The sequence below is a fragment of the Chlorocebus sabaeus genome, chromosome 9 (assembly GCF_047675955.1).
Source record: "Chlorocebus sabaeus isolate Y175 chromosome 9, mChlSab1.0.hap1, whole genome shotgun sequence".
NCBI classification, from domain to species: domain Eukaryota; kingdom Metazoa; phylum Chordata; class Mammalia; order Primates; family Cercopithecidae; genus Chlorocebus; species Chlorocebus sabaeus.
The window spans coordinates 122,225,574-122,249,601 of record NC_132912.1 but is presented as its reverse complement, the minus strand read 5'-3'; the positions used below and the strand labels follow the sequence as shown (position 1 = coordinate 122,249,601).

At 38.1% G+C, this 24,028-nt stretch overlaps 1 protein-coding gene across 7 annotated transcripts; it reads left to right on the top strand.

Annotated features, from left to right (window-relative positions):
- The first annotated feature begins 618 nt into the window (after positions 1 to 618).
- On the top strand, positions 619 to 22,254 carry TIAL1 (TIA1 cytotoxic granule associated RNA binding protein like 1). 7 transcript variants are annotated; one of them, XM_007964254.3, is made up of 13 exons: positions 632 to 1,169; positions 4,161 to 4,222; positions 9,321 to 9,417; positions 14,936 to 15,085; positions 15,321 to 15,375; positions 15,535 to 15,622; positions 17,540 to 17,615; positions 18,704 to 18,812; positions 19,960 to 20,055; positions 20,161 to 20,245; positions 20,491 to 20,614; positions 20,945 to 21,084; positions 21,875 to 22,254. In XM_007964254.3, the coding sequence occupies exons 3-13, from the start codon at positions 9,406 to 9,408 to the stop codon at positions 21,999 to 22,001; spliced, it is 1,062 nt and encodes a 353-aa protein (XP_007962445.1). In that variant the 5' UTR covers positions 632 to 1,169; positions 4,161 to 4,222; positions 9,321 to 9,405; the 3' UTR covers positions 22,002 to 22,254. The 7 variants fall into 7 exon arrangements, with proteins under 7 accessions (XP_007962442.1, XP_072875500.1, XP_072875499.1 ...); XM_038009612.2 differs by having other exon boundaries at positions 633 to 1,169; positions 14,987 to 15,085; XM_007964251.3 differs by lacking the exon at positions 4,161 to 4,222 and having other exon boundaries at positions 619 to 1,169.
- The last annotated feature ends 1,774 nt before the right edge of the window (positions 22,255 to 24,028 follow it).

Sequence of the window (24,028 nt, the reverse complement as noted above, 5' to 3'; positions counted from 1 at the left end):
TGCTCTTCTTACCCCATTATCCGATGAGATACTGGATAGGGAAGCCTCTGAAACTTGTAAAGCAATTTGCAAGCAGGCCACCTGCTTGTATTTAACCAATAGGCTAGAAATACCTATGTGTGGGGGAAAACGCGTCCCCAAAACACCCCAGCCCCTCCGGGTCCCCGCCAGCCCAGCCTCTCTCCTGACTGTCGCGCGAAGCGGCGGTTGACTAACGCGGGCCAGCCGTTCTGATGAACACAGGAGGGCCGGACGGGCCTGCTGGCTCGGACACCACGCGGAGGCAGAGCGCTCCCTGAGCCGCAGTTGAAGAAACCGCTCTCGGGCTGGACGAAGGCGGAGCAGCAGCTCAGACTGGGCCAACAGAAGAGCCTTACAATGCCTGGAGCAGTCCGAGGACAGCCCCCGGCGCGAGGCACTCTGGGACTTGTAGTTCGCTTCCCAGGCAGCGCTTTTTCCCACTTGGTCTCCCCGCCTTTCAATGTCGCTTTTATTCTTCCTTTCACCTCCCAGTCCGCCGACTTCCTGGTCGTCGCACGTCCTCACGTATGACTACACTACCCAGAAGTCTCCTCTTCGTGTCCCAGCGCGGGCGGTCGCCGGCGGTTCCTCTGGACTACAGGTTCCAGAAGTCCTATGCAGAAGTGCTTCCCTCTCTCATTTCCAGGACCACAATTCCCAGAGACTTCGGCTTCACGGCGTTTCTCTTTTTGCCCGATCTCTCCTGGAGCTGGCTGGGCTTCGGCCGGCCAGAGGCCCACAGCGACGACGTGATCCGTCGTGAGCGGGTCCCAGGGTTTCCTCGGCGGCCCTTTTTTCTCTCCTCTCTGTCGTCCCCCTTGCAGGCTGTCGCGGCTGGCCTGAGCGGTGACCTGGCGGGTCGCGCCTGCGCTCTGCCCTGTTTCCTGCCTGGCTGGTGGCGGCGGCCATTTTGTTCATCCTCCTCCTCCTCCTGCTCCTCCTGGTTGGAGCGCAGTGTCCGGAGCGGGCTGGGGGGAGAGAGCCCGAGAGCAGGGTTCGGTACCTTTTCCTCTGTCCCCAGCCGGTGCCCAGAGCCCCCCTCCCCTTCCTCCCCACCCCCTCCCCTCCCCAGCCCTGCCCTCCCCCTTGTCCCGGGATCGCTCCGTCGCACCCACCATGATGGAAGACGACGGGCAGCCCCGGACTCTGTGAGTACCCGAGACGAGGGGTGCCAGGCGCCAAGAGGCCCGGGCACCGCGGGACGCTAAGGGAGGGAGCAGGAGAGACTGGGTCGAAGCCGGGACTCTAGGCGGCTCCCTGACCAGGGCGGCATGGACGCGAAGTGCATTCCTCATCTGTCCCCTTTTCCTTGGGAAGGAAATCCTCCCTTCCCCCAAACACAGTCACTTCCTGGGGTCTGGGGCTTGTCTCGACCTTTTTCTCTGGCGCCCTTCTTTGCATGCCCTCCCTAGGCCGGGTTTCTGCACGGCTGAGGCTGTCAGGCCCAGGAGAACTCCTGCACCCCCTGCGCGTTAGGCACCCTGGGCTGGGCCTGGAGCTGCCGGTGCCCACGGGGAAAGGGCCTGGCGGGGGTGGGATTGGGGGTGGGCCCCGCGGGCCCCGAGGAATTAGTACTCACCCCTTACACGTCCTCAGCTCGAGTCGCTCCCGGCTCTTCTCCCCAGCTAAGCTCTCGGAGAAAGCAGGACACTCTTTTACCACTCAAGCCCCTTCTCTCTTTATGCCCCACGTGCCCCCGCCCACGCTGTCAGAAACACCCGCCTAGCGCCCGCTACTTTTGAAGTGCATAAGGGATACCTTTTGCTGCCCGAGCATCTTTCCCTTCTTGGATAAAGAAGTTTACTTTGAGCGCTCCCTACGCTAAACTGACAACCAGTTGTTAAACTCCTTTTGCTCTCTAGGTGTTGCCTCTTCCTAATCTGTTTGTGCGTCGAAACCTTCAGAGTTGGCTAAAATTATGTCTTCATCCGCTATTTGATGTGTGTCTTCTGAACGCTTTTTCTCCTCTCTTGCTGTTGCTTTTTACCTGAAGCCCAATCTAATGAATGAATTCTATCTTACAACCACTTAATTCTGGTTTCCTTCCTTTCCCAATGAAGAGTGATGACTCAGCATTTGCATTCCTTTCTGAGTAGTGTGGCACTCCTTTCTTCTGCATCTTTTTTTTGTTTGTTTTTTAAGTCTGAATAGTTTTTAATTAAATGTTTAAGTTGGGCACCCTAATTTCCCGGCCTCTCCAGGTTCAGCACTCCTACCTTGAGTACCAAGGAGTCAGATCGCTGCTTTGTTTCTCTTGCCTCTCCTGGTATTGATAGGATCATAGTCCACTTGGCTCTGCTGTCTGATGGGGAAATTACTTTTTGGGGAATAGATAAGGTGGATGGGCACTCGAGAAGTTTGACTAGCTTCACATCTCTTCACTCCTACCAAAGAAAGGATGCTCAGTAAAGAAGACAGATGTTCAATATTGATAGAGATTTTTTTGTGTGTGGCCTTGTACAGGAATAAATGTGTTCTCTAACGTCTCACTAAAGAATCCATCCCGTTTTGAGAATCTGAGGCCTACTGAAGCACATCAAATGCTTCAATGCAATGCTTGTTTAGTAGAACGTCTTTGTGTTTTGTGTTGTCTTCCATTTCTGCCTTCTCTCCCTAGAAGAAAGAATTGGGACACACTTAAAATTTGTCCTTCAGGCCAGGTGCGGTGGCTCACACCTGTAATCCCAGCACTTTGGGAGGCCGAGGCGGGCAGATCACGAGGTCAAGAGATCGAGACTATCCTGACCAACATGGTGAAACTACGTCTCTACTAAAAATACAAAAATTAGCTGGGCATGGTGGTGCGCGCCTGTAGTCTCTGCTACTCAGGAGGCTGAGGCAGGAGAATCGCTTGAACCCAGGAGGTGGAGGTTGCAGTGAGCCAAGATCGCACCACTGCACTCCAGACTGGTGACAGAGCGAGACTCTATCTAAACAATTAAAAAAAGAAAGAAAGAAAGAAAGAAAGAAAGAAAGAAAATTTGTCCTTCAACATCTGTTGAAGCCAAGACTTGGTGTTGAGTTACAATGTGTACTTTGATATAAGCATCTGGGAAAGCTAGACTTAAAGACTAGCTAACATGTATTTAACAAAGATAAAAGTTACATCGTATCTAAAAATCTGAAGTGTCATCATCACACACTGAATGATTGATAAATACTCATGGTAGGGGTCTCATTTACTGTATCTGTCTGTTCCTTACCAAGAGGAATGTCTGGTTTTGTAGTGCTCAAGAATGTGCTTTTTTGATGTCTTTTATTTATCTTTGCATCTACCTTGTCTTCATCCCTATCAGAATTTCTCCAGGAGACTAATAAGCTAACTTCTTTGTCACTTATTTCCTTCCTCTACCTTCTCTAATCTCTTGTTCTTTCTTTGAAACAGTTAAGTTGTCTATGTTTACAGTTCTCTAAAACTGTGACATGTGTTCATATGAATAAATAGACATCTTAAGCTCTGTTGTTTTGTATGTCAGTACGTGTTTACTATTCTGTCTTCCTTTTTCCTTCTCCCACCCTTTCCCATGGGGACTTTTTCTTTTTCTTTCTTTCTTTTTTTTTTTTTTTTTTTTTAAGAGAAGGACTACTACATCTTCCTAGGTCTTATCCCTGCAGCACTTAGTTCACTGCCTGGAACATAAGAGGTACTCAGTATTTCTACAATGATTTGTACTTCTTTCATTAAATTAGTATTAAGTTCTTTTTTAAAAGTCCTGGTTGAACTAAGATTGTAGGCAGACATTACCGTCACACGTGGTGCAGTCTGTTGACTTTTATATATTTTTTAAAACCTTCAAATGTAAAATCTTGAGATAAAAACAAATGTTTCACAATTGGGATTTTTATTAGAGTTTAATACAAATAATGCATAGTAGTTTTTCCAAGAGTACGTTTTACATATTCTCAAAGGGTTCTATTAGATATAAGTAACATGATGCAAACTTTGAACATGATTTTAGACGTTGATATCTAGTAGGGTTTTATTTTGTTTATGGAGATCTTATATTTTACATTGTGAGCTATGGATTAGGTTTTTCAAGTGGCCAGTATGTTTTAAAAGAATGTGTTCTTAACAAAGCTTATCTTAAATTGTTTCCTTAAGATGCCTGTGTGTTACTAGTGAGGTTTTTTTCCTGCAGACACACACAAGCTAAGACATATGGTTCTATCTTCAGAAAACAATATGGTGTTTAGAGCCTAGGTAGGTCTTTAAATATTCATTACCTACAGTATTACTAATTTATTTGATGGTATTTAAAGTGGCATAGAATTGCTTTGATGTTGAGCCTAAATTTCTATTTGTCATATAGTTGCTTTAAAGGTCTGTTTTCTGATGTTCTTCATTCTCATTTGACATTTATTTTGGGGTATTATGCATTGAGTAACTTGTGATCTAAAAAAACAAACAAGATCATGCTGTGTAATACTGGTGTTGGAACTGGACTGTCTGACACCTGCCTTGTGGGACACACGTTTCAGGCGTGGGTTGTGTGTAGCTTTGTAGTGCAGTGATTTGATCCATGGTATATCTGAATCTACAATATGACACTAAATTGTAATAGTGTTTTATTGTAGCTTATTTTCTTCGTCTATCTGATGCACCAAAATTGCTAGGAATTCATGTAATACCATGTTATGCAATCCCTTCCTTTAAGGCAATTCTTTCTTCCTGGAAATAAGCTAATGATTTAGAGTATAATCTGAATAAGAGCAAAGCAGAAGAAAATTCTATAAAATATTAAAAAATTGACTGGCTATACCATGGATTTGTCTATACTGTTGCTATAATCAAGCCCCTCATTCAAATTCAACTTAATCATATTCTTTGTTTCTTTAAAGTAAGAGAGTGAGAGTGTGTGTGTGTGTGTGTGTGTGTAAATGTGAATATCTCATATATATAGTTGGTCAATTTAGTTGTACCTCCTGCAACTCTCTTCCATCATGCCTTCTTCCTAAAATGAAATACTGTACTGACGAACAATTAATTAGAGATCTATTGAAGAATATTATTGCAAAATCTCTTCTTGTATAGGACTTGTCAAGAACAAAAGCAGAACTGTTACGGAAATTTAGGTATAGTTTTTTGTGTGAAAATGCTGATAATTTCAGCCTTGGTAGGGCTACTCTTTTCAGAGTGAGAGCACATTCAGTGTTGAAAAGTGTCATTAGTCTTCTGAAAGGCATGATATTCTTAACTTAAAATTCTGCCCAGTCAGACACAAGTAGTAGTTTGGCAATGTGAACTTCTGCCTACTGTGAAACTGCTAAGTTTCTAGCCTCAAATTGGATTTTAACCCTGATGCTAGGGATAAAGGTGTCATTTTCAGTTTTTAATGCTTCAGTTCCTACAGTTCCTGTTCTTAGAAGACAAAATAGACTCTAAGGTATGCCTCTTTTAAATTTTTTCCTTGAGTTAAAAATCATTCTGGTATTTCCTAAGTGTTTACTCTTTGAATTGACCTCTCAATACAAAAATTGGAGCCATTTGTCTTTTTTCTGTTATTTCGTATATGTTCTTTAGGTAGAAATTATATATTTAAAGACTTGGAACTTTAGGTTGACTACTTCATAACCAGAGCAGAAAGAAAGTGAAGTGTAGAAGCTGTAATTTGGAAAGAATAAAGATATCATTTCAATGAACTACCAAGAGATGATCTTACTAGGTCAGGCATTGAACTTTGTCTTAAATATTTTTGTTAGTATTTACTTTGGGACAGATTATTTTATGATAATGTAAAGGTACTTACAACAGAATAGAACAGTACTTTAAAAGCTATACAGTACGTCTCAAGTGTTATGATGCATGAAGGCAAATGGAAATGAAAAAGCAATCTGAAATTTCGGTACAAGAACTCAGTAAAAGAAAAGGCAGTCTGAAATTTGGGTAAAGTTTAGGTGAAATTATATAGTGAATCATGGCCTTTTAATCCTGGTAAATTAAAATATTGTGTGTGTTGTTATGGAAGTCCTTTCATGTTAGTTTTTGAAATTGAGTTTGCTGCTTAACACTTAACTTTGAGTGAAGATAATTTGAAAAATAGGAAACCTTAACACTGGATCTTTTAATAAATATTTCATGACATTCTAAACTTAGATATTAACATTTTCATCTTTGCCTTCAGTGCTAGAAATGTAAATTAATGTATCTAAATATGCCTCTAGAAATTCTTTAAGATCTGTAACTGACAGGAAATAGGTTGACTTGGAATAAGGATTTATTTTTGTTTTTCAGATGAAGTTTCGCTCTTGTTATCCAGGCTGGAGTGCAATGGCATGATCTCAGCCCACTGCAACCTCCGCCTCCCGGATTCAAGCGATTCTCCTGCGTCAGCCTCTCCCAAGTAGCTGGGATTGCAGGCGCCTGCCACCACGCCTGGCTAATTTTTTGTATTTTTAGTAGAGATGGGGTTTCACCATGTTGGCCAGGCTGGTCTTGAACTCCTGACCTCAAGTGATCCACTCTGCCATGGCTTCCCAGAGTGTTAGGATTACAGGTGTGAGCCACTGCACCTGGCGGAATAAAGATCTTATTAAGCAGTGACAGCTTTTATTGTGACTATTAGATACAGAAGGTAACTAATGCCCATACAGTTTTTCCTGAAGAAATTGATGTTTAAACAGTAATGGAAATAGAAAACTATTTAAAATGTGTTATATTAAAGTGATAATTCTATTTTAATTTTTTTATTAGCTAGCTTCAATACGTGAAATTGAGTTTTATCCATCCGTCTTTTAGAAATGAGCTAACTAGCCTTTTAGGCAAGGAACCTAATGTTTAGAAGCTCAAGATCGCTTGTTTGTTTTTCTTTTTTCCTTTTTTTGGAGATAGAGTCTCACTGTGTCCCCCAGGCTGGAGTGCAGTGGTGCGATCTTGGCTCACTGCAACCTCCACCTCCCAGGTTCAAGCGATTCTCCTGCCTCAGCCTCCCGAGTAGCTGGGATTATAGGTGTGCACCACCACACCCGGCTAATTTTTGTATTTTTAGGAGAGATGGGGTTTCACCATGTTGGTCAGGCTGGTCTCAAACTCCTGACCTCATGATCCGCCCGCCTTAGCCTCCCAAAGTGCTGGGATTACAGGCATGAGCCACCATGCCCGGTCAGTTGTTCATTTTTCTTACAGGTAGGTCTACTCTATACAAAAAGAAATCATTTCAGAGATACAGGCTTACAAACACCTACAAGTTAAGAAGGGGCAAGCAGTCTATGGCTGGCTCATAACCCAATAACTTTTTACTCCTGCTGGAAAAAGTATGTCACTACATTTGCCTGCTGATGGGTCAGCTCTTTAGGAGGAAAAGGTGGCACAGTGAACGTAAGCCAGTTTGTCACTTGTTTAGTCCTCTATTTAAGTAATATTGGATGTGTGTTTCAATTTTAGAGCAGGTACACTAAGGTTATTAGTACTCATTGCAATAAAATTCTTAACTGGAAAATTGCTACTAATTCTTAATTGGATCTTTTCAGTTTTTTACTTAACCTAAGCTTTCTCAGTCTATTTTTCCCTTTGAGTATTCCATTTTAAAGCATATTGTGTATTTAATGTGGCAACTATGTTGCAAGTCTTATTTTGGTCTTAATACTCAGTTTCCAGATGTAATATATTACAAGTAGAAAAAGAAATTTACTTTCCAGAATGAATTTTGTTAAATTTTACAGATATTGTTTGGTTTATGATGTTGTTCATAATGGATGCAAATTTGAGGAATTATGCATAGAATACCAGAAAGACTTAAGTGTTTGGCAATTTATTGAGATAAATTAAGATAAATCGATAGAACAAGACATAAACCAAGGTGGTCATCTCTGCATGGTGAAGTAGCATTTTTTTCTTTTCTTTTTTAAACTTTCCTGTATTTAAAATCTTTTACACAAAACACATACGTTCAATTTGTAATTAGAAAAAAAACCCCAAATTTTTAAGTGTCCATAGTCAAAAATATACCTGGATTTGTCTTAATTTTTCTCTGAATTTCTTAAGACATCTTTGTATTTGCTTTTTTATCTACATTAAGATATATTTTGTTGGCTGGGCATGGTGGCTCACTCCTGTAAATCCCAGCATTTTGGGAGGCCCAGGCAGGTGGATCACTTGAGGTCAGGAGTTTGAGACTAGCCAGGCCAACATGGTGAAACCCTGTCTCTACTAAAAATACAAAAATTAGATGGGCGTGGTGGTGCACGCCTGTAGTCCCAGCTACCTGGGAGGCTGAGGCAGGAGAATTGCTTGAACCTGGGAGGCAGAGGTTGCAGTGAGCCGAGATTGCACCACTGCACTCCAGCCTGGGCGACAGAGTGAGACTCCATCTCAAAAAAATGCATATGTATTTTGTTGATTCTGATGCATTTTAGACTAGGAAATTTTATATTTTTCCCTGCTCTCCTAAAATGAAGTAGTGAAGACATCATTGCAAGTAACCTTACTTAGCCAAAAACAAAACAACAAAAACCCTCCACCCTCTGTATGTTTTACTATAACTTTACTCTAATTCTGTTCTTTGTTCATGTAATTGCTTTGGTTGGGAGTCTAAGATAAACTCACTTTATGTTTAATATCCTATTACAATCAGGTGTTTTAATGAATTAGTATTTGTTGTATTTGTGTGTGTGTGTGTGTGCTATAAATTATTTTTAATTAGAAATTGTAGTTATCTTGAGACCGGTTTAAAATTTTAACAATTAGAATAAGATGAGAAAATTATATCCAGGATACAGAATAATAATGCCATTGGGGTATACAAGATCACATTGATTTGTTTTTTAAATGTCTTTCAGAGTGGTATTTTAGTGGCCTAAGAACAATTGTTATTTTCCTAAATAAGGGTTAATCTTACTTTCATAGGATCAGATTTAATTGGATAAATTTTATGGAAAACAGAGGAAGTTAAAGTGAAATAAAAAGTGGCCGGGCGCGATGGCTCACGCCTGTAATTCCAGCACTTTGGGAGGCCAAGGCGGACCGATCACCTGAGGTCAGGTGTTCGAGACCTGCCTGACCAATACGATGAAACCCCGTCTCTACTAAGAACACAAAAATTAGTCAGGCATGGTGGCATGCACCTGTAATCCCAGCTACTCGGGAGACTGAGACAGGAAAATCGTTTCAATCTGGGAGGCGGAGGTTGCAGTGAGCTGAGATCATGCCATTGCACTCCAGCCTGGGCAGGCAGCAAGAGCAAAACTCCATCTCAAAAAAAAAAAAAAGAAAAAGAAAAAGAAAAGGTGATGAATTAAATGATAACACATTAGAGCCAGAGCTAAAGGAAAAATTGCTGATAACATATTTTTTTCTTGTGCAGATACGTAGGTAACCTTTCCAGAGATGTGACAGAAGTCCTTATACTTCAGTTGTTCAGTCAGATTGGACCCTGTAAAAGCTGTAAAATGATAACAGAGGTAAGATCTTCCCAGTTCCATGTGCTGACAATTAGCATGATGGGTTGATTAGCATGATTTTAAAATTGCGTTATAAGCCTCAAGTTATTCTGGTGGAGAGATTTGTGTTGTGTTGACTTATTACTTTGCTTTGGCTCACAAACTAGACTTAGGATGGAGTTTTATTTGAGAGGGCAAAGTTTCTGTGCTGTTAATCTCAAACGGTCATTCTTTGTGGTGTGGTTATCTTGAAGTGATTCTGCTTTTAGAACACTATTAGAGCTCATTTCAGAGTGGTGAAAAACTGGAAAGTATTTCATACAATTCCAATAAGAATGTTAACGATTTGGACACTATATGTTCGTGTGCGAGAACACGAGGTTATATGTGTAGTGTGCAGGACTGTTTGTCTCTTGTGTCTGTAGCAAATACTTAACCTTTTTATGCTTTCCTGCTAAGACTAGCAGCACCCGATGAGTCATGTTTTAGGCTTTTTTTCCTTGTCGTCTTGTTCATTGATCAGCTTTTTTTTTTTTTTCTTTTTGTCTGTTTACTCTGTACTAGATACTGCAGTAAGTGCTAGAGATACACTGGTGAATAAAGATAATTCCTCGTCCCATAGAATTTTACAGTTTAGTAGGGAGACAAAGGAGTTAGCAGGCACTTAGGATATAGGATAATAAAGGCTCCAGAAGCAGACAGCTTAAAGTGCTGCGGGAGCAAATGGGTATCCAGCACAGCCTGAGGTCAACGAGTGGCTTGTTGGAGAAGTCAGTGCCTAGGTGGGAACCTTAAAAGGATAGTAGTACATACTGGCTAGAAAGGAATTGAGGGAAGAAGGGATTCCAAATAAAGGGAACTTTGATCCAGGTTGGTAGGGAGAGCAGGAGTGCTTAGGGCAGAGAGGGAAAAATAGAACCTGTAGCATTGTTGTAGTTTAAAATGGGATTAGTCAGAAGAGATGGCAGGAGTGTATAGAAAGGGCTAGAAACTGTGCTGAGAAGTTTGTTTGGTACTGAAACGGAGAGCTGTTAAAAACCTTTAAAGTGCTTTGGCCTTTTGATTATCTTTCCCAACTAATGACAGTTATCATTTTGTTCTGGTGTATTATATTTTTCTTTCCTGCCTTTAATTATTTGTGCTTTCATCGATCAAAAATTTCCTTTGCACTAGGCACTATACAAGGTACTGGAGATATAATGGAGAGACAGCCAAATGAGTTCCCCAAGCAAATGGGGATGTAAGCCATGAAGAGAATAAAACCGAGTTCTGTGATGATTGGAGGGTTGGTGCTATATAGGCTAGGTGATGAGAGATGTCACCTCTTTGAGCTGAGATGACTAACAAGATGGTGCTATCTATGGTAACAGCTGGAGGCAGAGGAAACAGCAAATACAAAAGTCTTGAGTTGGTAATGAACTTGTGTTTGTGGAATCAAAGGCTGATTACTAGAGTCTGGTGAGGGATGGAGGGAAATGAGTCTAACTAACAGCAGGATTCAGAATCACAGGGCATTATGGGCCATGACATAGTTTGGGTTTTACTCTGGTCGCAGTGGCAGACCAGTGGAGGGGCTTAAGCAGGGGGATGAGGTGCCAAGATTTGTATTTTTAAGCTTACTACTCTATGTAGAGAATGTCTGTTATATGGAGAATAGATTATAGCGGGCAAGAGCAGAAGGAGAAAAACCATCTGGATTTGCTTCACTAGTCTAGGTAAGAGATGATAGAGGCTTATTCTCAAACGTGCTAGCCGAAGTCAAGATAAGGACAGAGGTTGATAGATTTGGAATATGTTTTGGAGGTAGAATTGATAGCACTAGGTTGGCTGTGGGACATAGGGAAAGGAAGAAATCGGGAAATACCCTAAGATTCATGGTAATGCAGTTGCATAGGTGGTAATGCTATTTATTTGCTAAAATGGGGGTGACGTGATGGATGTCACCACAGGGAGCGGTGTTAATCAGGAATTGTGTTTTGGCAATGTTAGATTTAAGACATGAGTTAGACATTGAAGTGGATGTTAGATTAGGCAGTTGGATAAAGTAGTTTGGAATTCTGGAGAGACCAATGCTGAAGCTTGCAGTGGTATTTGAAGCCATGGGACTAGGTGAGTTCACAGAGAGAGAATGATGATGAAGAAGAGCACAGAGGCCGTGAGGTCTGAGCCCTGGACCAGCTCAACATTTAGAGTTTGCATAAAGGAAGAAAGATCCTATGGTGAGGAAACAGGAAAACCTGAGTGTGGTAGGATACAGAGAAGAGAATGTTTAAAGGAGGATGGTGGTCAACTGTAGTGAATTCTGCTTGGAAGTAAAGATTAGGATGGAAAAGGGATCACAGATGCAGCAGAGAGGTCATTGTTGAGCTCTACATGCAGTTTCAGTGGCATGGTTGGCTTAGAAGCCGACAGAAGTAGGTTTAGGAGAGAACGCGTTGTGAGAAAGTGGGGAAAGAGTCACTAGAAAATTTTTGAGAAACATTTGATAAAGATTTATTTTAACAGTATTTTTTAAAACCCCATGTATACATATAGCTATTTGAAGGGTAGAGGGACTCGAAATGAATTTTCATAACTTCCGTATTCTAGAACTCTTAGATTTGAACTTGTAAAGTCTCATATTTCTCTGTCTTGACATTTATGTCATCCAACAAAAATTGGTGACAATACTAAATAAGGTAGGGACATAACTGATTTTTTTTCTTTTTAAGAGACAGGGTCTGACTCTGTCGTCCAGGCCGGAGTGCAGTGGTGCCATCATGGCTCACTGCAGCCTCCAACTCCTGGGTTCAAGCGATCCTCCCACCTCAGTCTCCCAAGTAGCTGGGACAACACCACCACACTTAGTTCATTTTTAAATGTTTTTGTAGAGATTAGTTTCCATGTTACCCAGGCTGGTCTTGAACTCCTAGGCTCAAGTGATCCTCCTGCCTCATCCTGCTAAAGTGCTGAGATTATAGGCATGAGCCACTGCACCCAGCCATAATTGATTTTTTTTTTTTTTTTTTTTGAGACGGAGTCTCGCTATGTTGCCCAGGCTGGAGTGGAGTGCAATGGCATGATCTCGGCTCACCGCAGCCTCGGCCTCCTGGGTTCAAGCGATTCTCCTGCCTCAGCCTCCTGAGTAGCTGAGACTACAGGTGCGTGCCACCAAGCCCCGTTAATTTTTTTTTTTGTATTTTTAGCAGAGACTAGGTTTCACCATGTTGGCCAGGATGGTCTTGATCTTCTGACCTTGTGAACTGCCCACCTCGGCCTCCCAAAGTGCTGGGGTTACAGGCAGGAGCACTTTTTTTTTTTTTTTTTTTTTTTGAGACAGAGTCTGGCTCTGTCGCCCAGGCTGGAGTGCAATGGCACAATCTTGGCTCACTGCAACCTCTACCTTTCAGGTTCAAACGATTCTCCTGCCTCAGCCTCCTGAGTAGCTGGGATTATAGACATCCATCACCAAACCCGGCTGATTTTTGGAATTTTTGGTAGAGATGGGGTCTCACTGTGTTGGTCAGGCTGGTCTCGAACTCCTGACCTCAAGTCATCCAGCTGCCTCAGCCTCCCAAAGTGCTGGGATTACAGGTGTGAGCCACTGCGCCCAGCCCATAATTGATTTTTAGGATGTCACTTGGTGGTGTAAATAAGAAGCTTCCAAAGGGTATAAACTCTAATACAGAGTATCTAGCAGTATTTTTTTTTCTTTCATAAATTTCATTTCAGTATGTGAGAAATCCTTTTTCCCCCATAGTTTTATGATTTTTTTTCTTTAGATGTTATCATAGATTCTAGCTTTCCTTATATAATACAAATATATATTATTGATTCTAAGTCAAATTTTTTTAGAGTTTTATTATCTCTGGTAGTTGGGATGTGACTTAGAAATAAATGGTGTCTTAAATTAGGTTAAATGCAGTGTGATGTGAATATATGAAGTATGTGATATCAATGAATACATGTGTATATGTGCATGCACGTGCATACATTGATTGGGAGCTGGCCTGCTATTAGATAGATTTGAAATTGGTGTTCATGAGTAGACTAGTTTCCTAAAGTGTATGGGATTGTCATAGATCTACCATTGGGCCCCTGTATGTTTTGCTGTGATTATCAATGTTTTCCTTCGAGATCATTGGGGCGAAAGAGATAGGAGTGAAAGGAAAACTCAACTGGCACAATTTTAGCCTCTTATTTATTTTGATGTCCTTTCTTCAGTGAATATTTAGGGTAAATGTAATAACTCTTTTACAAGAAGAATTTACATGTGTGTTTTAATTTGAAGTCTTCCCCCATTTCCTTTCTTTACCTCTTAAGAACAGCATTCACGTGGCTACAACAGTAGGATTTTGTATGAGAGCCCATAGTTTTGTTGTCAGTACTAACGATCCCACTTTTTTTCCCTCAAGGAAATGCCTTCTGGTTCCTTTGCCACTGTTGTTTAGACATCTTATTTTGGATTTTTCTTCTAAAACTTTCCTGGAATGAAAAACTGTGGTTGTTGAAAAGATCTTTATTTTATCTGGTATATTTATCCCTTGTAAGTCCAACTAGAATTCCACATTTTAAATATTATTCTTATAGGGCATTTTACATTGAATAATGATAACTGTTTGTAGCTTTACATAAAAATATATACTTGTACAGTTGTGCAGCTCTTCAGTATAGGTTGCAGTTTCATAGAAATTCGTTTCCAGTTTGGTTGTCAGGTGAGAATGTTGCTATAGCTTGGGTAGTACTACTTTCTTCACATCTTTATAAATGTGTTTTAGGTAACTACTGTCAAGCATAGGGTTGCAGAACATATTTAATATAGATTTTTTATATGGTGTTTTTATTATGTAAAATTGTAGCTTTGTCTTGGAATATTTTATTCAGATACATTTTCAGAACCTCTTTTCTTGATCACTGCTGTTGTTTCTCTGATCTTTGGAAGACCAAATTCAAAGTATATAGAATCTTCAGTACATTAGACTATTCAGTACATTTGGAAGGTAGGGAATTCATTTCAGTCGCTGGTTGTAAAGCTTAAATTTTCCTGTTTTTATTTTCATTCTTTCCATATCCAGAAAAGAAATCGATAAAATTCAGTCTTTGTAGCAGTATAGAATTCCATCATTTGTAGTATTGATCCTAATTTTGATCAGGAGTTTATAAAGTTGGTTCATTCTGTATTTCTGTATCCTGGGATACCACTTACAGAGGATTATGATGCATAAGTAGAACATATTTTAAAAATAATGTTGGAGAAGGAAAGCAATGGTAAGGAGTGGTCCTCATCAGATCTGAGTTTGAGGTTTTGTTTGGTTTAATATAAGCTTCTGTTTTATATTTAACAGACTTCACCAGAATTCTTTATTTTCATTTAATACTGATGCTCATGATTCTACAACTGCTTTTATAGTTCCGTTTGAGTTCAGTAGTATTCTGAGGTGCAAAGTCAGGTTTAGCTTTAAATCTTATTTTAAAAGTCTTAGGCTTTCATAAGCTTATGCAGTCTCACCTTGTACATTCCTAGCTATCAGTAATGTTTTTTCCTGGATTTTCTTCTCAGCAACCCGATAGCAGAAGGGTCAACTCTTCTGTTGGATTTTCTGTTTTGCAGCATACAAGCAATGACCCATATTGCTTTGTGGAATTTTATGAACACAGAGATGCAGCTGCTGCATTAGCTGCTATGAATGGGAGAAAAATTTTGGGAAAGGTAAGATAATAGGATGATGGCACCTTATGAGTACATATATTTGCATGTCAAACTAGTTTGTATTCTTTCTAGGCAAATTTTTGAACAGATACTCAGCTGCTGAGTGATGGTTTTGCTTTATTCAGCTTAGTGCTTTTACAAAAATAACCCTGCTTGATAAATGATTTGATAAGTGGTAAGTGTTGTAACTCATGACATGCCTAATAATTTTATTAAATATAATCTTTATTTTTAGGAGGTCAAAGTAAACTGGGCAACTACACCAAGTAGCCAGAAAAAAGATACTTCCAGTAAGTACTCCTGCTGCATTTTACTGTGGAAGAGTTCTGAAATTATCCAGGAAGCATTACCAGCTTAAATAGGGTTTTTTTCCCTCCTCTAGAGTTGCCTTAAAAAGGTTTTAGTGGCTGACTTCTTAAGTATTTGATTACCAAATGCTCTGATTTCAGATCACTTCCATGTGTTTGTTGGGGATTTGAGTCCAGAAATTACAACAGAAGATATCAAATCAGCATTTGCCCCCTTTGGTAAAATATCGTAAGTATCATAATCAGTACTACACTCAGTTGTGATAGGCAGAATTGTATATGATTAACTTATAATTGAATTAAGATTTTCTTTCTCTAGTTAGTATGGTTTTGTTTTGTTTTGTTATTTTTTATTTATTTATTTTGGTTTGTTTTGAGTAGTGGATGTTGTTGAAAATGTTAATGTCATTTCAGTGTCTTGGGGTCTCGTTTTCATCTAATCCTGTGTATAATATGTTAAAAAAATTTAAGTGATTCTGTTTGTTATCTTTGAAGCAGATGTTTGAATGGTAAAACTTATAAAGTCTAGCTTTTTTGTCATGTGTTTTCAAAATTTGGTGGTTTAGGATAATGAGTTAATCCAAAGTAAATGTGATTTATACTGTGTAAGAGTTGAATAACTTTTATAGGAGGAATTTATAAATGGGAGAGTAGGTAAATCCTTGAATATATTGTGATTAAATTGGAAATGTTCATGTTTTATTATGATAAATGTGTTTTTGATATTTTAGCTGTAAGTGAAAAGTACTGTTATACTATTAAAATGTTTCAATGTATGAGTCATAAATGTGGGTTTAATTAGTAGATGTTTTTTGTTAGTGATATTTGATTCTACTAGTTAAGAGGCAAATGTGGTTTGATTTTTAACAACATTTATGCTCAGATTTTACTGTTGTTACTTGGTAAAAAAAATATATTGGAAAACTAAAAATGATTATGAATTGTAGAAAATGTTTATCATAATTTATCTTTCTGATTAAAATCAGTTTATTTTGTATATTTCCTGTAGATTTAAATTAAACATCTTAGTACTACTTTACAGGAAAGTGTTTCAACTAAGAACAACAATATTTTCTCTATTCAATTTGTTGTTCTATAGATTTAATTTCTTTAAAAGATTTAATTCTTAACTTTCTGTTTTGATATTTGCTTTGCTTTTTAATCTAAATGTGGTAAGTAGTACTATTTTAAAAATCAATATAAAAATAATACAGGTTGCTGTTTTTCAATCTTTATTTATACCTGAGACCTGCAGTTTTTCTTAAGTCCAAGTCACAATTAAAAGTAATAGCATTCTGGTTATTTTGCAGAATTGCTCATAAGAATGGACAGGATCTTGAAGGCTAACTGCAAGGAACTGTGCACACTGGAACTCAGTTGTAGATTTTTTTTCTCATTTCTATTTATTCTTATTATACATTATTTATATATACATATTTTAGTATTTACATTTTAACATTCTATATTCAGTGGAGTTCTATATTTCCAATCATTTAACTTACTCACTAAAATTTCTGTGTAAATTTGTTGTTTTCGTACTGGTGTGCTTAGCATTGTTGTTAGTTTTTTATTCTCCTTTCTTAAATTTCTGAAAATGTCAATTTTTCAAAATTTACAGCTGCCCAAACTCCAAAATGATGGTAGAGAATTGACCAAGAAAAATAAAGAAATCTGTTAACAGGCCATGTATGCCTTTTTAATTCCTATTTTTTCCTCTTTTTCAATTTTTTAATATTTCATATATTTTGTATCACTAGGCAGAAGACATTTAACTATTTAGAGATTGCATGGTAAAGTAGTTAGTATTGTTACAGTAATTTATAGAATCAGTAAACCTTAGAGGACACTAGTAAATAGAATATTAGAAAGGGAAACTGTTGTTCCTATTAATCTTCAAATTTGAGCATTTAGTTTAGAAAGCACAGGCTATTTGATTAGGTTGCATGTTTATTACATGTTTTTGTCCTACTGCTTTTTTCTAACAGGTAAAGAAGCATTAGGGAGAGTTCAGGAATGGTTGTAGTTAATTAGGGCTAACTGGAATTTTATTTTAAAAATGCTCACAATACAGTGTGTGTGGTTCCTTTTAGTTTTTATTTTGAGGGTGGCTCTTACTTCCCTCATTTAGCTGTGCTTCTTTTCACAGGGATGCCCGGGTAGTTAAAGACATGGCAACTGGAAAATCCAAAGGCTATGGTTTTGTATCTTTTTATAACAAACTGGTACGTTCTTCCATCTCAATTTATATTTTTTAATACTAAATTCAGTCATTAGTTACTTAATGTATTGAATCTGAAACTTGAATATACTTGAATGTTAACTGCAAACACAACTTTTATGTAATGTTATGTATGTTTTAATAATAAAGTATAATTTCATTCTTTCATAAACTCAAAAATAAATAGCTAGAAAAAGAATGATTATACTATAAGGAAGATTATTAAAATTGTGTTTGTACATTGGTAAAGGTCAGATGGATTTAGAAGTAAAGCCTAAGTCTAGGACAGATGAGCTAATCTGAGAATTTAGAGAGTAGGTAAATTATATTCAGTTTTAACCATGAAAATCTCAGTTTTAACTCTTCCTTTTAAATTACTATTGATACTGTTATATGACTGGGATGTTAGTGACTACAGCAAATTATATAAATAAAAATTTAAGCAATTCATCTTGATTTTTGCATATATTCTTTGTAAAAGAGGTACCAAAGTAAGCATTTGTGTTAACTATAACATTAAATAATAAAGTGGGCTTTGATTTTAAAGCAGTTTCAATAACTTAAATCACCTTTTTTTTTTTTTTTGAGATAGTCTCACTCTGTTGCCCAGGCTGGAGTCCAGTGGCGCCGTCTCAGCCCACTGCAACCTCCGCCTCCCGAGTTCAAGCAATTCTGCTGCCTCAGCCTCCGGAGTAGCTGGGATTACAGGCATGTGCCACTAAACCCAGCTAATTTTTATATTTTTAGTAGAGACATGGTTTCACTTGTGTTGGCCAGGCTAGTCTCAAACTCCTGACCTCAAGTGATCCTCCTGCCTTGGCCTCCCAAAGTGCTGGGATTACAGGTCATCTACATTTTATTGAAGTGGTAAGATAAAGGGCCAGAGTATCTGTTTTTGCTTAGATTGAATCACTCAAGTTCAAATCATTTTCTAGTTGGTAATAGTTCAGTTTTGTTTTGTTTAGGATGTTTAGTGAATTCATCTACTGATTTGTATTGGATGCAGCGGTGCTGATGCTTTATTTAATCGTGCTGAGTCTTATTTATCACTATTTTCTTTGTGATTGTGCTTTCTTTCTTTTTTATCCACAGGATGCAGAAAATGCGATTGTGCATATGGGAGGTCAGTGGTTGGGTGGTCGTCAAATCCGAACCAACTGGGCCACACGTAAACCACCTGCACCTAAAAGTACACAAGAAAGTAAGATATATCCACTATGTGTGTTAAAATTATAGATTCTTCACAAAATCATGTATCATGTATTCATCTAGTCTCAATTTCTGATTTATTTATTTAAGAGACAGGATCTGGCTCTGTTGCCCAGGCTGGTGTGCGGTGGTGTGATCTTGGCTCACTGTGGCCTGAAACTCCTGGGTATAAGTGATCCTTTCACCTCAGCCTCCTGAGTAACTGGGACTACAGGGACATGCCACCATGCCCAGCTAATTTTTAAATTTTTAATAGAGACAGAGTCTGGTTGTGTTGTCCAGGCTGGACTTAGTATTTAATTAGTGTTGCAAGACACTAATTTCATTTTATGTTTCGTTATCTGAAAATAATTGGGCTATGATATAAGTATTTTTGGAGCTGTGAATCACCTGATTTTATAGATCAAGTCTGTGTCAAATCATAGCATCAATAAAATTATATTTTCTCCTCCCATTGAGGTATATCTTTTTTTTTTTTTTTTTTTTTTTTTTTTGTATTTTTTAGTAGAGACGGGGTTTCACCGTGTTAGCCAGGATGATCTCGATCTCCTGACCTCGTGATCCACCCGTCTCGGCCTCCCAAAGTGCTGGGATTACAGGCTTGAGCCACCGTTTTTTTTTTTTTTTTTTTTTAAGGCGGAGTCTCGCTCTGTCACCCAGGCTGGAGTGCAGTGGTGTGATCTCGGTTCACTGCAACCTTTGCCTCCCAGGTTCAAGCGATTCTCCTGCCTCAGCCTCCTGAGTGGCTGCACAGGCATGTGCCACCACACCCAGCCAATTTTTGTATTTTTAGTAGAGATAGGGTTTCACCGTATTGGTCAGGCTGGTCTCGAGCTCTTGACCTCGTGATCTACCCACCTCAGTCTCCCAAAGTGCTGGGATTATAGGTGTGAGCCACTGCACCCTGCCTTAATTTTTGAATTTTTAGTAGAGACAGGGTTTCGTCATGATGGCCAGGCTGGTGTCGAACTCCTGACCTCACGTGATCCGCCCACTTCAGCCTCCTAGGGTGCTGGTATTACAGGCGTGAGCCCCTGCACCCGGCCTGAGGCATATCTTAATAGTATATAGTAATTAACAAAAGACAGTTTTATAGTACCATATAACAGTCAACGTTTTTGTTTTGTTTCTGCATACAGACAACACTAAGCAGTTGAGATTTGAAGATGTAGTAAACCAGTCAAGTCCAAAAAATTGTACTGTGTACTGTGGAGGAATTGCGTCTGGGTTAACAGGTACAATGTTTGGTTTTCTAATCACCTCTGAGGAGCTTCATCACTATTCTTATGAATTTCATGATACACATCAGCCATGTTTTATTTATATGTTTTGTTTTATAGATCAGCTTATGAGACAGACATTCTCACCATTTGGACAAATTATGGAAATAAGAGTTTTCCCAGAAAAGGGCTATTCATTTGTCAGGTAACACTCTACTTGAAATATCATTATTACTCTTACATTTGATTCATTCTTTTCACTTACGTTCCCCAGGGTATCAGTGTCTGTTATTTTAGTGCTTCTTTGCAATATAGAAGTTTAAGCTACCTACCTAATGTACTTTAGAAAAAAGTACCAACTTGCAGGTATAAACTGATGAGTCTCCATATTACTTACTGTGTTAGGTTCTTAAAAAATAAAAAACAAAACCTATCATTTTTCTTTCTTAGATTTTCAACCCATGAAAGTGCAGCCCATGCCATTGTTTCGGTGAACGGTACTACGATTGAAGGACATGTGGTTAAATGCTATTGGGGTAAAGAATCTCCTGATATGACTAAAAACTTCCAACAGGTAATTCGATTTTTCATAGCACTTTTTAAGGTTTCCATCTTACATATCACATAAAAAGCTTTGGAAACTCTGTAAAATAAACAATAAAATAAAGCATATAGCTACTTTCAGTTGATTGTATTTCAAAATTGATTATTTGCGGTATTAACTGAATCTTAATACTTTCTTTTCACAGGTGTCACCACCCCAATAAACTTAGACAATGATAAATAACAGAGTCCTATTCACATAAGGGTGCTTACTTAGTTTTTCTCTTCCTTGTCTCCCACTCTTTCTTCATATACGGTGTTTCTTACGTGTTCCCTAAAACAATAATTTGCTTTTTCCTAGGTCGACTATAGTCAGTGGGGCCAATGGAGCCAAGTGTATGGAAACCCACAACAATATGGACAGTATATGGCAAATGGGTGGCAAGTACCGCCTTATGGAGTATATGGGCAACCATGGAATCAACAAGGATTTGGAGTAGAGTAAGTTGTTTGAGTTTTTCCAGTATGGAAACATGTGGTTATGAAAAAATAAATAAAAGTGTGTTTTCCTAAGGAGAATCTGTTTTAATTATATACATTGAGCTATTTGGCATTATAGAAACAAATCTAACAAAATATGATTTATGAGGCTAAGGAATTACTTCTCATTACCCAGGTAGAAACGAGGGATTGGGATAACATTTAGTGTGTCCTATGACCCCTGTAAGCAGTTGGTAGAATTTTATTTACATTTGTGATATACTTTTATTTATTTTTGCATGTGAAAGATCTTTGTCCAGGTATATGCAGAAGTTTGATGGTTTTATGCCTATGTGGTATGTGTGAGAAACCTGAGGTTTGTGTGATACAAAGTAACTGCCTTTTTTTTTTTTTTCCTTTTTGTTGATAAGAGTGGGTTCCTCCTTTGTAATTCCCCCACCCAGGGCCAGCCCATACCTTTATTTTCTGATTTCTTCCTTTGAGAGTCTTTCCAACATGAACTTGTGTTTTTAAAATTTGTTATGTAATAGATGATGTATTGAATCATTCACAATTTTTTAAAAATTAGTTTACAGATACTCCTTAGACATCATTGTGCTAAGTTGTGGTTATCTTAAAAATATCGAAGACTAATACATATATCATTTATTTCTTTGATCTATCTATTTGTTGTAGGTGTGTTGATTTCTGGTTTTCTATTCTGTGATTAGGCTCTGCTTGATTTTTGTGTAAATACATACGTGATTTTTTCTTTCTTGTGTTTGCTGAAGATTTTTTTTTTTCTTCCAAGTCAATCACCTTCTGCTGCTTGGATGGGTGGATTTGGTGCTCAGCCTCCCCAAGGACAAGCTCCTCCCCCTGTAATACCTCCTCCTAACCAAGCTGGATATGGTATGGCAAGTTACCAAACACAGTGAGCCGGGACTCTTAAAAAAAATTGTAATTCACGATAGGCTTCGATTTCCTGTGACACTCTGAAGACATGAAAGTAGACATCGGAAAATGAAAATATTTATTTTAAAAATTGAAATGTTTGGAACCTTTAGCACAGATTTGCTTTGGTGAAGGACACATGTCTTCTAGTTCTGCCTTTTTAAGTTTTTGTTCATGATGGATATGAACATGATTTTTCTTTGTGTACAAAAACTAAAATAAAGTCAATAAAGACAATTCTGACTACAAATTTTGATATAATAGGAAAAATGGCTAATACATTTTGATTCTTAGATACTATTCCATTTTTATCTTGCTGTTCAGTATTTTAACTCACTGTGTTTTTAAAAGAGCAAAAAAGGGAGGATCGTGAAAACCTGGGAATCACATATAAGTTCATCCTGAATCCTGATACTCCCCTCCCCTTCCCTGAGGTGGACCACATTTGAAGTCAGCAGAGAAAAAGTGTGATATTCAGAAGAAATGCGTGATTTTGGAGTCGCTTTGGAGGAAATATTTTCTTTCTCTATGCCTAAAGAAACTGAAGCCAGACTGAAGTTTTGCACCCTAAAAAAGGAACAGCATTGTTTGAGTTACTTGAGCAAATGTCGGTGGTCCATGTTAAACATATTTTTAAAACTTCCAAAAGTGTCGATTATTAAAATTGTAGTATATTACATTTCATTTTGGGGGGATATTCCAAGTATGGTGTTTGTATTAAAGTCAGACAGTCATACTTGTGCTTTTACATGAAGTTTAAATGATACACTTTGTAAATATTCAATAACTACAGTGTTTAAAAAGCATGCTTCAACATAGAAGTAGCAGCAATGTAATTATTTGAAGTAACACTTAACACACTCCACTGCATTGAATGCAGTGGATTGATCAGAATGTTAAGACTGACATTTCCAAGGTTGGCTACTATGTAAAATTAAAATTACACAAATTGTGCAGAAAAAGCCTTAATTTTAATTTCATACAAATCTTTGATGCATTAGTATGTTCTAAAATGTCACTGGGAATTAGTTTTGTTTTTTTTTTGTTTTGTTTTTTGCTTTACGTTACTTGGTATGTAAATACCTTGATTAAAACCTTATAAACCAATTTCAAGGTTACTATAAGTTGTATAGTACAAGTGTTTTTTAAAAATCTTGGGGTGTTTTTAAAAATTAAGATATATTTTGCCCAATAATTTTTTTAACAAGATTGCTAAAAACATCTTATTTAGACACTTCAATGTACCAATTTATAATTGGATATTCAGTTTAAATAGTACACAGAGTTGTGGCTTTTATTTTCAATTAATTTTTTCCTTGTGGGCAGTGTGCATGGTATCACAAGCCTGAGCAGAGGCTTAAGTTGTATGTGTGCAGAGTTTGTAAAGGAATCAGTTGGAAGATGCAGAAGACTGAGGTTTGCTTTCAAGGTATTTTTCAGGCTGTGTTGGTAAAATTTGCCTCAAATTTCTATCAAACAGGAATGTAAAATAGATAAAATCCTATGTATTTGAATTGTCAGAGCTAGGGAGTGCAAATGTCTTGGCAATGTATTCAAAATACTGGCCTGGGCACCAAAGAGTGCCTTTTACAGTTATGTAGTAAGATGCAATTGGTACCCACAAATTACTGTTTTCTAAACATTTGAAGTCTTACAATTAGCTTTAAAATAATAATGATTTTATAAATTGGTGATCACAATAATTTTGGTATTCCTTTCCTCCTTTTCCCACTTAGCAATATAGCCAAATGTATTCAACATAAAAATTCATAGGGTCTAAAGTTCATAGTTGGGCCAAATTTTTTTTATGGCACCTTAGTTTTTACCATAATGGTCATCTATTACACTCTTCTGTTCTAAAACATACCCTTATTTCTTTTGTTTATAGTATCTTTGAGGAATGTTTTTGGAAAAGTTAATTTATATTTTATAGGGAGAACACTCAATAAATTATGTTAACTGTGCCCCCGAGTTAAAAATTTTATGAATATATGTGAAACTTGAACAGCTG